This window comes from Paramormyrops kingsleyae, chromosome 24 (genome assembly GCF_048594095.1).
Source record: "Paramormyrops kingsleyae isolate MSU_618 chromosome 24, PKINGS_0.4, whole genome shotgun sequence".
Lineage (NCBI taxonomy): Eukaryota > Metazoa > Chordata > Actinopteri > Osteoglossiformes > Mormyridae > Paramormyrops > Paramormyrops kingsleyae.
The window spans coordinates 8,343,494-8,359,101 of record NC_132820.1 but is presented as its reverse complement, the minus strand read 5'-3'; the positions used below and the strand labels follow the sequence as shown (position 1 = coordinate 8,359,101).

The 15,608-nt window shown below is 52.1% G+C and overlaps 1 protein-coding gene across 4 annotated transcripts in view; it reads right to left on the bottom strand.

Moving 5' to 3' along the window:
- The window catches only part of pcxa (pyruvate carboxylase a), an 85,452-nt gene that overhangs the window by 53,285 nt on the left and 16,559 nt on the right, over positions 1-15,608 (bottom strand). For all 4 annotated transcript variants that reach the window (XM_072706500.1, XM_072706501.1, XM_072706502.1 and 1 more), the window contains exons 8-9: positions 8,178-8,296; positions 5,011-5,173 (exon numbers count right to left, since the gene is read on the bottom strand). In XM_072706500.1, the coding sequence (XP_072562601.1) occupies positions 5,011-5,173; positions 8,178-8,296 (282 nt within the window). The remainder of the gene's footprint in view (positions 1-5,010; positions 5,174-8,177; positions 8,297-15,608) is intronic.

The following is a 15,608-nucleotide window of genomic DNA, read 5'->3' as shown; positions in this document are numbered from 1 at the left end:
GGAGACATCCCCCCATCGTGCAGGAAAAAAAAAACTAATGAGTCGAAGAAAAACACCAGTGAGACTCTAGTGGTAATGTAAATATTACTCTTAATTAGATTAGACGTGCATCTGGGATCGGAGGTAGGACAGCCTGGAAATGAAGGCAGGAGGGGGGGCGATCCGTGGCATACGGCCAATGAGGTGATCAGTGGAGCGGGATAGATTGGCGGGGGGGTGGGGGGGGGGATCTGGGAGACACGAGAGAGGAGGAAGGGGGTGGGGCATGTATGGAGGAAAAAGAATCACTAAAGAGGACGGATGGAAGAATGATGCTTAAGAGAGGCTCCGCTAAGTACATAGAATGTGCCGGAAAGTAAGGCGAGAGAGAAGAGGAGACTGGAGGGGTGAGGATACACAGGCTCAGTAATGGACTGAACAAGCGACGGTAAAAAGGCGAAAGACGAGGAGATTTCATTAAACCCCCCCCCCCCCACCCCGATGGAGAGTGCGAGTCTGGAGAGCGTTTCATTACGGACCGGGGAGTACGAGTCGCTCTGGGCTGCGGGAGGGTAATGACGGCCGTCTCGACACGGGAAACTGTTACGGGCCGCTTCTAGTCCATCGGAGGGCCTGAAGGAATTCTGTCAGAGCGTGGAAGCGTCCCCGGCAACGATGCGGGACTGGGAGAAAACAGGCAATTTATTTAAAGGTGCGGGCACACGACCCATGTGGGTGGTGGGTGTATGATTTAGCGAGGCGCACGCTTGCCCGCGATGCCAACCCCCCCCCCCCTGCTACCAAAAAGGGAAAAAAGAAGAGGGAGAGCAGAAGGTCTATCAAAGATGAAGGAACATGGACACTATTACTTAAACTGAATATCCCATTAAGATATAATGAAGCATTTAATGATCACATGACCATTAATACGATCACACAGCCAAGCTGGGGTTTTTAAGCCGGGGAGGCGTGGCTCCGCCTCGAGACTCTTCTCGCGGGTGATTGGTCCAGCCGAAGCCTTTATCGAGAGCTGCCCCTCCAGCGGCAGGGATTCAGGTTAAGTAGCTGAAGGTCTGTCCGCGGGAGGCCCGCTTCCCCCGCTCCCTGCTCGGCGCTCGGCTCGCCGGCCGTATTCCACCCGCAGACGCTTGCAGCTCTACAGTCGCGCATTAAATAGGTTGCTACGGCCCCGGAGAGACCCCTTAACGATTAGCCGCTTTTGGCCAACAGCCGCGGCCGCCGTCTCCGGATATTTACCGGTGCCCTTAAGGCGGTCCACGCAGACTGACCCTGGCCTCTTTAATCCAGCCGCATTAACCTCCGCGATCTGATAACCTTCCGGTGCCAAGGAGGCCCGTTTACCCAAGGAGCTGAGATCTTAAAAAAATATAAAAGAAGAAAAACACAACTAGCACCTGCGTTCGTCAGCACTGAATATGACTTCACCGAAGAACACCAAAATCCCCGCCCCAGACCAAAGCCGTTCCGGTAAATTCTGCCTGCATGGCTCCACTCCCACTGAAAAAATGTCCTACTGGGTGCACATTTGCATATCTGAAGCCTGATTCAGCCCCATCCGGAGACAAAAACACTAAAGGCAGATCCAGGAACCATCCAAACCCAGACAGGGGATAAGAAAATCTCACTGCCTGCCATCATCCTACACCGTGACTGAACATGCCGTCTTTGGGGGGGGGCAGGAGAGCGCCCAAGTGGAGGGGCGAGGGGGGGAGATTGGATGTCAGGTGGAATCATGATCTGCAAATACACTTCTCGAACTGTGAGAACATACACCCTATTTCGTTGTTTTTTTTTTTTTGTTTTTTTTTTTAAACAGTATGAAGCTTTCTGTTTTTTTTCTGAGACTTATTTAGAAAACCAGCATTAAAGCACGTAAAAGCAGGACCAGAGAAGGGACGTCCTTCAGCAGCTCGGTGCGAACGACCTGCTCAGATCCGCGGCCTCGGGTGGTCGCGGCCCTCTCCTCTCCTCCTCCGGAGACAAACACCCGCTGATTTGTGAATCGCCGGAGTCCCGGGAGCCCTTCCGGCGTCAGCCAGAGGGAGGGGGGCCAGATGTGCGGCATGTCAGTGAATAACATCCAGCGTTTAGCGGAGACATCGCGTTGATTTTAAAATCCCTGTCAGCCGGGAGCTTGCACGGATGAAACCCCGCCCCCTCAAATCCGCGGAATAGACGACTCCTTCAAACGAGCTACGAAAACATGGTCCCACCTCTGCCGTAACTACCGACGTATCCCTACCTCTGCTAATAATGTTAATTGGCAAAAACGGCAAAGATTCTCCACTTGTCGTCCTGTCGAAACGCTAAACCATCGATTACGCAAGAAAAACAGGTCGTGCGCTTTGCCTGAATTCCAAACCCCACACTATACTCTCAAAAAAAAAAACATTAAGCAACCAGCTTTATTAAAGGCCCCCGTAAACCGCCACGGGTCACAAATACGTGCTTCAATTCTTCTTTATCTTAACGTTACTTCAGACGGAGGAGTCTCACATCTGTAGCTATGCAGACAATTTAAATGCAAATGACGGACCCGGGCTGTACTGCAACGCATTCGCCTTCAAATGAGCCCACGTGGGGCGTGATTGTGAAGCTCGCGTACGGGGGAGAAGCGATGCAGCCAAACGGCTGCGTCTTCGGCTTAACTGTTGCATAACAGCCCGGTGGAATCGAGCGGCCGCATTAATTATATTGTGTGAGCCTTTGTTTACGTAGCAGACACCCCAAGACATTATCCGCACTCGGAGTCACTAACGTGTTGGGGGAGGAAATTCGACATCCCACTGAATGGGATGCGGCAGGACATTATCATCATCCAATGAGACGGTGCGAATCGCCGAGTGACAGGGGAGAGGGAACTCAGGGGGCCAATCAGCTGAAAGCTGTATACATCCACCAGAAAACAAGATCACCTTTCAGCCAACTTCAAGGTCAGTCCTATACATGCATAATCAATGCCAAATCTGGGGATCAATCCATCCATCCATCTTGAGCAGATCCAATCAGCTCTACAAAAATATTGTTCTTTTGCTTAATAATAATAAAGGCTTTCAGTCGTATTACGGCACAGTTCTCGGTATTAGCCGTTGTGTCTTCGGGGAGGTTCGTACACGCACCGTTAACAGACGAAGGCCTTGCAAAGAGGAGATAGCAGCAGAAAGGTGTGTCAGTCTGGGCTAGGCTGCATCACGGCCCACATTCTCACGCTGGCTGAGGTGTGAACGGGATGCAAGAGACAAACACACACACACACCTACTACAGATAACGCGCTGGAGATCCGGGCCAGCACCCCGCCATAAACGCCCCCCAGCCTCCGGTGACTCCTCGCCGCTTATCGGACAGCCCGGGTGGCCACCACCACTCTCCCTGCCCCCCCCCCCCCCAGTGCAGGGCGTGCTGTAAAGCCGCTGTAAACACAGCCACAGTGTTGTGCGTCCCCCCCGATAAACACTCCCGTCTCTCCACACTCGGCGTAGCTCGGGCCCGACCCGCCTGGCCAGCGTGAAATCAGTCTGAGCAGCCCCCCCCCACTCAGGGCAGTCACATGACAGTCACGCTGGGCTCGACAGCCCACTCATGAGGATACAGGGGGGCCAGATGTCTTTGAGCTAAGGGGGGGGGGGGTTGTCCTCCCACCGCCGCAGTAGCAGACGGGTGGGTGGTGTTCTCTGGGGGAACAGAGTGGCCAGCGCTGTCCGTGCTGACAGAGCGAAAAAGTGTGGGAGGTGGGGGGGCGGGGGGGTGCGTGTGTGTGTGAGAGAGAGAGAGAGACAGAGAGAGAGAGAGAGAGAGAGAGAGAGAGAGAGAGAGAGAGTGTGTCTCGGTGCCAGAACCAGTTAGGGAGAACAACTTCAGCAGCAATGCCCACAGCTTTCAGCATGCTGGGGTAGCGGGGAGTGCGGTAGGGGGGATGTGACTGGTCACACACTGCCCCCCCCCCAGCAGCGCGATCTGACGCCTGCTAATCCACACGTGCCGCCTGGACGCCCCGCCGTTTTTTTCCTGCATGCGATAATTTCCCAACTCCCTGTGTGGCATAGATGTAATTAGCATGAATCACGATGTAATTAGCATGATGTAATTACCATGAATCACGATCAGAGCGCTGTGTTTTTTTTTTGGGGGGGGGGGGGGGGGTCAGATACAACGCAGGTGTATTTACGAAGGCCGTGTCGTGCACGGGACAGAGGAGCACTTTCGAAGACACTCCTCATGCAGATGACGCTGGGGCCATGTTGCCCCCCCCCACCACACCCCACAAAGAGGGGGGGGGGTTTGACGATGGGTTGTGGCTGGCGGGAATGCGTATCGGAGGAAGGCAGCCTACTCCTGCCGTTTCCTGGTACAGCGTTTCGGGGGGACGGGACATGACACTCCATTTAAACTCCATCACTCTCCATCTCCCCACAAGTCTGTCTCTAACTGCCTTCCTGACAATCGCTCCCATTAAACCAGAATACACCCACAAACAACCAGTCACTGCCCCCCCCCCCCCCTTCCTCCTGAATCATCCGAAAGCTAACTGGCAGGCCAGACCCCACAGCGCGGCGTCCGAGCCTAACAGACTGTCGTGGCTGATGTGGAAACCACAGGGTCTCGTCCCGGCAGCTGCTCTGGGCCGCATCGCATCTCACACACACACACACACACACACACACACACACACACACACACACACACACACACACACACCATCTCAGCCCATCCATCACGTCAGACTGACTCATGCCTAATTATACGCCATCGTGAAAATCCCGCAACCACCAACGCAAAAATGCAACCTAATCGGCGGCCCCTCCCCCTGCATGCTGCGACCTTCCCGGACCCCCCGTCCGGTCTAACTCTACGGGGACGGCTTTAAGGGTGGACCAGGCTGCACCCGGTAACTTCCAGATCGTGAGGCAACCGCATAGCGACACCCTAGCAACCATGTAGCGATACCTAGCAACACCCTAGCAACCACCTACGGAGGCCCTGGGTTATGGACGGAGGGCAGATGGACGTACCTCTAGGCGGCCCGTGTCGGGCTGGAAGCCGCGGGCCGGGTCCTCGGTGGTCACGCGGCACTGGATGGCGCTGCCATTGATGCGGATGTTGTCCTGCTTAAGGCCCAGGTCCGGCAGGCTGCGGCCCTCGCAGATGTGCAGCTGGGCATGCACCAGGTCCACGCTGCGGGGGAGGGGGGGGGGGGGAAGCGGGGGTCACAGACACAGCAAATTCATTGGCTGACCGGACTTCACAGCCGTATGATACAAAACGGTTCCAGCGCAACACCTTGGCTGAACCTGGCATGGCTGCGGGGGAGGGGCGTCGCATTTAAACAGACCGGCCCTGCCGCACGAGCGAGCCTGGCGGAGGCAGCAGCTGCGGCCAGACGGAGGCGCCCACGTATTGCGAGTCGCAAAGTAAAACGCGAACCCAGCTGCCCCCCCCCAGACCCCGCCGTACCTCACCACTTCATAGCCACACACAATGAAAAATAAAATACATTTATGCTTTATTTTACTGACGGCCTCCCCATCCCCGACAGTCCACTGCAGCTGGAGATGAAGATGGAGAACGTCTGAGCACCAGAGTTCCCAGAATAGCCCTCGGTGGCTAAAGACAACAGAAAAATCAGCACTTAGAACCGCTTACTGAATAACCGCTTAAACTGAGCGCAGTGGGAATGCGCAATACTCCGGGAGAGAAGAGAGGAAGAAGTTTTCCCCCATAGTTCATACACAGGAAACAGTAACATACACAAATCGCAGTGCAGAATTCCCACATTTATACATGCACCTCGCTGACTAACTAATCTCTTACACAATGTATGCATAGCGGTTTGATATTCCTGCCACACACACGCACACACACACACACACACGCCCCGCAGGAAGAACGGCGCCAGTCATCACTTTCCGACAACGTTTTCATATGCAGGAGACAAATTTGAGTTTAATTTCCCCTTCGACTGCGAGTGCTTCTGAGGGTGATGCATTATTCAGGCCCGTACACGCACCTAGCCGCACTTATACGGCTTACTTTTTTACACCCCCCTGATAAATAGAGCTGGGGGGGGGTGGGGGGGTGCATACAGGAACAGAGGATGCTGCTTAAGTACAAAACGGGGGCCATTTACTGGAATCTTTAAAAAAAATAATAATAATAAATTGCTGTGAGCATGGCAGCTACATCAAAACTACCTGTCAAAAGAAATGAAAATTTTACCACCCCCCCACAAAAACAATCCATTAAAGTCACAAATCCCAACTGGCAGATGGCTTGACTGAATTGATAGATGCCCAGTGTCCAGGGAAGCTTCCGGATGGAGTTTCTACACATTCTTGGATTACGCCACCCCCCCCCAAGGATACGAATTTGTGTGTCTGGGCTGTTTTTAATAGTTCCCAATCTGGAGAAGTCAAAGGGCGCCCGCCTCTCCGGCAAATCGCTCGGGTGGGACGATATTACAGCTGATCCGCGGGAGATACTCTCAGGGTTTATATGACAGGCGAGGGACAGCTGCCAAGGATAGGGGGCAAAGAGGGTAGGCGCGCGGAAGTCGATTCTCACAGCATCTGAAGCAGAGAAGCTACTGCCCCCTGTCTGCATGGTGGGGAACTTGCGCACACGTTGACTTCTCAGAAAACCGCGTGTTACCCGAGTGCTCCAGAACAAAATAAAAACAAAAACAGCAATAATAAATTGTAAAAGAAACAAACAAAAAAAGAAAACAGGCCTCGAAAAAGAATTCAATGTTCTTAGAAGATTCCAGAAATATTTGGAGGCATTCAGAAGTGATCAATAGGGCGAGCGGCTACTATTTCCAGGGTATGAATGGACGTTCTCTTATTTTAAGACGCATCTCAAAAAGAGGCAGCTGAACATCCTGCCCCATTTTGCCGATTGTCCAGATGGTGGAGGCAATGTGACGGGACAACCTGTAAGGGGACAGAGTGACAGACCAAACAGCCGCAGCCAAACATCCGTCATGAGGGTCCGCGGCTCAGCAGCTCCGCAAGGCCTTTAGGAGGATGTGACTCCGGGAAACTGCAATACTGTTCCATCCCATCGCACTTTGCTAGCGATATTCATCTCTGCTTTCACAAACAGGAAGTTAAACGCAGGAGCGGCTCGCATCGGCATCCGCAGCGCTCAGACGCGGGCCCCACACCACCCCCAATATCGCTGTCCGTCACGCCCGCCATTTCCCATCAACCCCCATCCAGCCGCATCTGGCCCAGACGTCACCGCTAATATTCAGAACGAAACGGACCTGGATCCCTTCACTCCAAGCTACTCATGCTTTTCTGACTCAACGAGGAGGAAGAAGCGTGTACCCGGGAGAGTGGGGGGGGGGGGCCAGTTAACGGGCAGATGTAAGCAGGAAAGCGTGCAGGCAGGGTTAAGGTCCTGCAGCCACATTATGGGGTCACAATCTGTGCTAGCTTGCATGTACAGAAAGGCCAGCGACAGTGAGTCACCTCCTCAAATTTACCATCAGGGCCAAAAGGGATTCGTAATGGGCAAGTGGGACCATGAAAGGCTGGGTAGATAATGTATTTGTGAATCGTGCATCTGGAGCAATCCAGAGAGTATGGAGGGGGGGGTGGTGGGGTGTTTGCCAAAACAAGGCACACTGGTACGTAACTTAGCCAGGTAAGATGTTGTGACCAGAAGGTCACTAGTTCAAATCCCAGTGTCGACAGACTTTCACTGTTGGGCTCCTGAGCAAGACCCTTAGTCACCCAATTGCTCAGGCTGTCTGACCCGGTCGCTTTGGATAAAAGCGGCTGCTAAACGAATCAGAACAACGCAAATGTTTATGGGTGTGTGGAAAGCATAGATCACAGGGTATTTCACGTGTGGAAAGACTGGTACCTAGGAACGAGGCTAAGGCAGTGCCTCACATTTCATACAGTGGAAGAGTCTTGTGTTGCCAGGCCCGAGTAGACGATCCAGAGGACAGTGACAGCTCCTGATACCGCATTTCGAAAATCATAACAGCCATCTGGTGAACTTCACGCCACAAGCTCATCTCGTTACGAAACCGGCACTCACTGCGTCTGAGATCTTTGACAGGTGGAAACTTTCTTTGCCAAAAGTGCTAGAATATCAAAACTGGTCATTAAAAAGAGGGACGTGTCCTGCAGATGGCGATGAGGACGAGGGCGGGGCGGGGGGCACTCACTCAGTGACCTCTTCAGTGACCGTGTGCTCCACTTGCAGGCGGGAGTTCACTTCGATGAAGTAGTGCTTGCCATGCTTGTCCACCAGGAACTCCACTGTGCCGGCGTTCTCGTAGCCCACCTGCGCAGAGAGACATTGTCAGTCAGTATGGGGGGGAGGTTGGGGCTGGTTTTATATGCGGAGAAGCCTGAATGCCCCCCCTTTGCAGGTTATGTTAGCATTAGCGCTAGCATTAGTGACATGGCGCGGGGGTGTGGGGGGGATATCTGACCCCACAGCAGATGGACCCGAAAAAAGCCTGGAATTCCAGCCCACACTCCTGCATCCTTCAATGACGTTTTCTTGATGGGCAGGATTATTGCCAGGAATCTCAGGGGTGAGTTTACTTCGTTAACCGGCCGATTACACTTTGAGCCTAATAGGTTCCCTTTAATGAGGGTGTCTGCCAAGCAGTTATAGGTAAATTGTAATAAAAAGTTCCGGAATGCCCCTCTGGAGTGCAGGCTCCTTGTTCGGTTTCCTGTTCCCGAAACTTGCCGCCTCTCGCCACCAGCTCCATCCCCACGGCGACGGCGATAACTCCCTGCCAAAAATCACCGCGATCTGATCCAATTCTTCCTCGACGACCAATCTATCCCTCTTAATCCCATCCTTATCAGCCGCTGCCAAGATGAAACAGATACAGGCTCATTGGAACTAAAAAAAAAAATCCCTCCCCCCCGGAAACAATTTATTAGCAGCATTAATAAAAATGAGTCACCACTATACTCATTCTTTGAGCAAAAAAAATAATAATTAGATCTAATCTTTGAGGACCATCCAGCATAAGGACCAGAGTATGGTGAGTCTGGAAACATTTTAATTAAAAACTTAACACCTGAACACCATGCAAGGTGAAGGAGTATGCAAATAATTCCTTTGATATTAAAGATGACAGGAACCACCATGACATGAAAAGTGGAAGGCTAGCAAAGTACTGTAGCTGGGTCCCCTTTAATGCAGGTCTTCCTACCCGCTGCGCGCCATAGATGTGCCATTAGAGTCTGAAAAACAGGCTCAGTAAAAAAAACTAGCAGGGACCAGACTCCATGAAAATAAATCTCCAGGTGGCACATAGAGAATAACTATCATTTATATCCATTGTGCTGAACTCTCTGCTTCATTATGGTGAGAAACATTCAGATAAATTCAAACTGGGGGGGGGGGGGGGGTATGACAGGAACACAAATCGGTGCAGGAACAGGTGGGCGACACGTGACAGAAGAGGAGAATTAGCGAGGACTCTGAAGCCGAATACGGCGTCTATGAAGCTGGGGAGTACGACGGCGGCGAGGAGGTGGTGGTGGTGGAGGAAGTGCGGCTTTGATGAATCGTCACCCGGAACATTCTCATCTGCATGCATCTACTGACCCGCTGCTGTCGCACTAGCTCCCGCAAACAGATCATCCCTCATATACAGCATGGGTGGGGGGCAAGACGAATACACAAACACGAGCCCCTCGCTGAAAAATTTCCCACACCCGCCTCTCAGATACATCACCGGCATTCACACAGCACCACAATTTCGCTAAACCAACAAAATAATAATAATCAATAAACATCTCTCCCCAAAAACCAGCCATAACCTCCTTCCCCCATCTAACATCTCAGACATGAAGCCCCAGTTCAGAAAGCCTTTCCCAGACGATTCCACCCTTCCGATATTTTCACAACATTGTAAGAGAGCAGTAAAACTTCTCACCGTGGCGAACTTTGACCTGCCTCTTAAACTCCTTTAGACTCTAAAATAATCACGGCCCCATAGCTAAACATCTTGCCACAGTCGGCAGAGGTATAAAACCAGCGGATTCCCATTAGAAATCCGAGAGGAGGCAGCTGGTGATATTTTCGACTGGAGATTTACCTGTCGGGGGCATGTCTGACACCGGTGGCTTAAGTCTAGCTGGCAACTGAACTGCAATTAATTACGGGAAGACTGACATGTCAGACACTGATCCGGGATTGGTTTCACCAGCCCGCATCTGACACATCAATTAGTAAAACAAAAAAAAAAACAAAAAAAAGTGAAAAATAAGTCCTGAATCGCCCGGAGAGAGCCCAGAGCTCTTAATGAGCCGAGCGCACGTTAAAGCCCGCGCCGACAGCCTTCGTTAGCGGGGAGATGGAACTTTCCGGGGGAAGAAAAGCAGAGACGACGTAATAGCAGGTGGCACGGTGAGGGTGTCGGGAGAGCGGGGGCACGATGCCAGAGATGGGTCTGACACAGCCTGGGACGGGAAGCGGGAAACGGCGCGAGCGGATCAGGTCTCCCGGAGAAATGAGAGAGATTCATGGGGAAGAGAGATGAGTGAACAGATGAACACGGATCGCAAGCATGAGATGGGGATATTAGGAATAAAATAAATAACAGGGGGCGGGGGGCTTACATTTGCATTATACTTATTTAGCAGATGCATGGTCAGCCTGCAGCATTTGGGGGGGGGTCAAGGGCCTTGCTCTTGGGCCCAATGGTGACATCACTCTGCCGAATCTGGGACGTGAACCAGCAATCTTCCGGTCACAGACACAGCACCCTAACCTGCTTACCTACATGCCAGCCACCAGCAACAAGTGTGGGCCCATATGGAGGAGTGAGGGGCACAGGGCTGGGGGGCGTCGGCAGTGTCTGTTCATTGGCTACCCCAACTTTGAGTTACCCTCCGATTGGATGGTGAAAAAAAACGTACAAAAGCTAGACACTTACTGGACATTTTGCAGAAAAAAGTGATTTGTTTGCTGGCGGGCAAACATGCGCCAAAGAATGTAACATGCGCCGTTACCACAGCGACAATGTCCCCGTGTGGGGACAGGTGATTGCATCCAGGCTTGAAGTTTATATCCTAGAAAATCACCATAAGCAAGGTAATCAACCTAAGAACACACAAGTTTCTCACACAGGCCTAATTAAACGGTGCCCAGGAGAGCGACATCTGGAAAACGCCCACGGCCTTTAGGAAAACAGAAATGCCACAAAAGCTGTCCCCAGCATTCCCGGGAAGCCGGTGTTACGACGGGGGGGGGGGGGGGGGGAGCAGAGCTGCTAGATTTTCCATGGATGGGCCACAGCAAACAGACGAGCTGGAGATTAAGGTCGGCTGGGACACACACGTGCAAATACACGAGCAGACATGTGCAACCGCAAACACATGCACACACACAAGCAAGGACACACACACACACACACACACACACACACACACACACACAAGCAGACACACGCGTGCAAACACACACCCATGCGCTCCGCTTGGCCGCCGTTCCCACCTCACAAAAGCAATTCCTCAACTTATCAGAAAATTAATGACAAGATGGAGGCAGCCAAGCGGAAATGTGAGCAAGACAATGAGAGAAACAAACACACTCAGGGTTAGCAGATAAGGGGGGGAGGTGGGAAAAAAACAAAACAAAAAAAACAAACAAAAACTAACAAAAACAGATTGCAAACAAAAGATAAGGAAGGGAGGTGAGGAGAGGAGAGTTACGGGGCCTGCTCAGGAGCTCTCAGATCTCTTTTGACACGGTGGCACTGCAGTCTGGCCCTTTGCACGAGGAGAACACACTGTGACTAAGACTTCCACTTCCACCGGCAGAGGTGACGCTGACCGGCAAGGCGCCCCGCAGATGACGCTCTGCCTCCTCCTTGTCACCCAGAAGCTTTTAATTAATGACTGCACCGCGCCCCCCCAAGGGGAGGGCTCTATAAATAGGCATTAGAATACAAGCTTGTTTGCACACGAGAGGGGGGTCAGAACGCCACTGCCCAGGTTTGAGGGGGGCTGACACTTCCTCGGACGGCTCGGCTGAGGGGAGAAGCCCAGCCCGGATTGAGCTCTGCGATAGGCGGGACACAATTTCACAGAAAAAGGATGGAATGGAGAAAACGCTACATAAATCCTGGGATTTGAACCAGGAGCCTCCTGATCACAGGCACGGTGTCCTAATCCACTGAGCCACACACCTGCTCCATCTCTTGGTTTATCCAATAGACAGTGTCGTCACAGGACCGTTTGGGGTTGGTGTGTGGTTCTTTGGTTTAGGACTGTTCCTGTCATCAGATGGTTATAGCCTCAAATCCCGAGGCTGGCAGAGTGACTTTGCCACTAAACCCTTTAAAGAGCACCGGGGAACCTTCCGTTTCTGCACGAGTGTTGATCGGCTGAGCTACCACCCACCCCCGTATTGGGAAATATCATCCTTAGGGGGCCACATAAAATAGGCAAACATGTCCAGCAACACGAACCTGCAGCCCCCCCCCCCCAAGGCTCATGTACAGCCCAGGGAGTCTTCACAGCTCTACCATGTCCACCCCCCCCCCCGAATTAAACTTCGCAGGACTGCAAACTCCAGTGGCTCGCACAGTCAACACAAGGCAAACCATCAAACCATCCCCAGAAAATCACGCAGGAGAATCAATATAAATATGCAGCCCCCCCCGCCCTCCCCCCAGCCAGTGGGGTGGGGTGGGGGGGGAGCCCAGTGGTGAGCCTAGAACTCCACAAAAGATCAAATGAGGATCGATTCCGGAGATCAAACAGAAAGAGTTTGAGATGTAGGACTTGCTTGCAGATAAGGATACCTCTACCGCAGCAGAGATGGAGCGAGCTTCCTGGGGCGGGGGGTGGGGGGGGCAATACTCGAGCACCCAAGAACTCGTACTCGACTCAGAGGTGACATCTGACTGGAGCTCAATAAAGTGGCCCTTTCCAGCAGAGCCGTTTTGTTTACCTTCACACTGTCTATATCGGTTTTGTGTTTATGGGCTCAATACCGTGTGGGTGTCAGACTCATGATTATAGGAGGAGGTATTTTGTACAAGGCCTCCCTATGCCCCCCCCCGCCCCCCTCACTCCCAGAACTGTTACCCGCCATATGTTTTGCTCCAGTTTGCTTACAGAGTGAAGTAACCTCATGGACAGCAGAGGTATAACGATCTCCGCCCCTAAAGCCAGCCAGCCAATGGCAAGGGTGGCTCCGCCCACACCAATGTCCCGCCCATGACACAGGGACCCAATCATGCCAGAGGTTGATCTCTGCCCCAGTTGCTGTACCCAGCAGACAACTCCTCAGAAACAGGCTCCACCCCCCCCAAAGAGTTGCATTCCCATGATCCTGTTGATGGGAAATTAACACACATCTCGTTTTTCTCCACCAAAGTTCCACCCCACGAGCGCCGTCGCGTTTCATCATTTATATCCCGCTGTGTCCGCTAAACCGACATCACAGCAAGGGGCCTGGCCGCTCCGTGTTGCCGGGCAGTTTGGAGGAGGTTACACCCTCTAGTGGGCAGGAGTAGCATGGCAATTACGGCATGGCCTGCTGCAGAGCGCGAGCAGAAAGTTCCAGAACGGTTTCCACCATGTGGGTCCCGCCTAAGGCTTGTCGTTGTCCGGAAGACGTGACAATGAACACGGTGCGGGCATCACGCTGCCACAGTCATCCCAGATCATGTTGCCATGACGGCACTACGTCAACGGAAGAAGAAATCAGAGGCGCTAGCGGGCCTTGAGCGTACACTGTGCTGACCGACTCCCCATAGTGCCTTGGGGCTTGGGTCCTCGTCACATGAAGGACGCTATCCAGCAGCCACAAGTGTTACTGCACACACGCATGCCACAGATTAAAAGCTCTTCGATCCCCCCTAACGGCAGAGTCGTGGCAGTTCCCGTTTCCCCCCTTCAAGCCGTGAGCCAGAATTTACTGCCACAACAAACCACATCAAGGTGATAAAACTGAACCACAACCGAACAGCTAAACCAGATTAAGAGCTCATCCTCAAAAATCACAGATGACTCATGAACTAATGATCAAACACCTCCAACCTGAAGAACAACCCCCCCGACAAGAGGCACACATTTGAAGGTTCCTTCCCTGTTTTGTTTTTATTATGGGATGCATCGCAGGTCTCTTGCATCCCCTGTTGTGGCTCATTTTTAACCTCTACTAGCTCCACGCAAAGACATCTAATTAGAAAATTAAACACATTAGGAGGACAGAAAAAGGAGAACTTGATCATTTAATTGCCAAGTACCGCGTTCTGGTAATGAGAAGGCAGGTGGGTACTAACAGATCATCAGCATTTACAGGTAGGTAGTCAAGAGGATCAAAGGATGACAGATGCAAGCATGTACATTTACTTACTCAGCAGATACTCTCGTCTGAAGCGGTGCACAAGCGAGAGAGCAGAACTAGTAAGTTTCCCTGGAACAATTACGGTTAAGGGCCCCACTTAAGGGTCCAGTGTAAAATCACACTGCCAACAAGGGGATGTGAACCCATAACCTTCTGATGACAAATACAGTCCTAAACCATAGAGTTACACACTGTCCCCCAGCTCTAGGTTCATGTATAAGATGGTGTCGCCGTACACCTGCCTGGGGGCGGTGCACGACTTTGTGGTTTAGCACCTTGCCCGTCGTCAGAGGGTCATGGGCTTACATCCCATTACTGGCAGAATGTGTGGCTCAGCAGCTTTGGGCACTGACGCCCACGTCCAGAAGGTTGTTGGTTCAAACCCCACAACCTTCAATTGCTCCAGGGACTGACCATGCTTTCTCAAATGCCATGGATGAAAGAGTCTGTTACACAAGATGTAAAAATGAAACCCCAGCAGAATGCAGAAATAAGCCCTTAAAATAACCCCCAAAGCCTCCAGCCTATCGCCCCAGTGCAGGTTCATCTTCGATGCTTAAAGGAGCATGTGCATTAGCCTTCCGACACTGAGCCCAGCAGGGCATCGCATGTGGGTCTCACTGGCGCCCTCTGGCCAGGCCTCGGGCGATGAACAGCCACACAGGCGTGACCCGTTGGCAACAGCTCACATCTTAAATGATTAAAATAAAGATCTGAGCGCAAAACACTGTCGGCATCAATTGAAAACGCGCATCTCTTCACCCAAGTGCAACAACTGCCTGGCTGCTGAGAGAATTTTTAACCAGAACTCGACGAGTTACCATTCGGGCTGCGTACGCAGCTGTACGGCATACTTTCACACCTATTATTGATGCACATGGTCTGAATATGGTTCTGGGATAATCAGGATCTTACGCTAACTGCTACGAAATTAACTAATCAGCTAGGGCAAAAATCACAGGGACACCTATACCAGTGCCATGAAAAACTGGGGTGACATTTTCCAGAATGTTTGTTGCTGGCTCATAGTTGACGTGTCACCTACCGGGCAGCACTGAACACACAAGGTGGCATATTACCAGCTCAGGACCATTCTTCCCCAGTTACAGGTTTTTTTTTTTTTTTCCCCCTCAGACTTGAGGGCAAAATTTACGGAGTACAGCCAGCTCCCAACACACCTGTACCAGGTATTCTGTTTGCTGATTGGCTGGGAGTGGGGAGGGAGCAAAAATGTGGACTGTCATGGGGGTGCCAAGATCGAGCA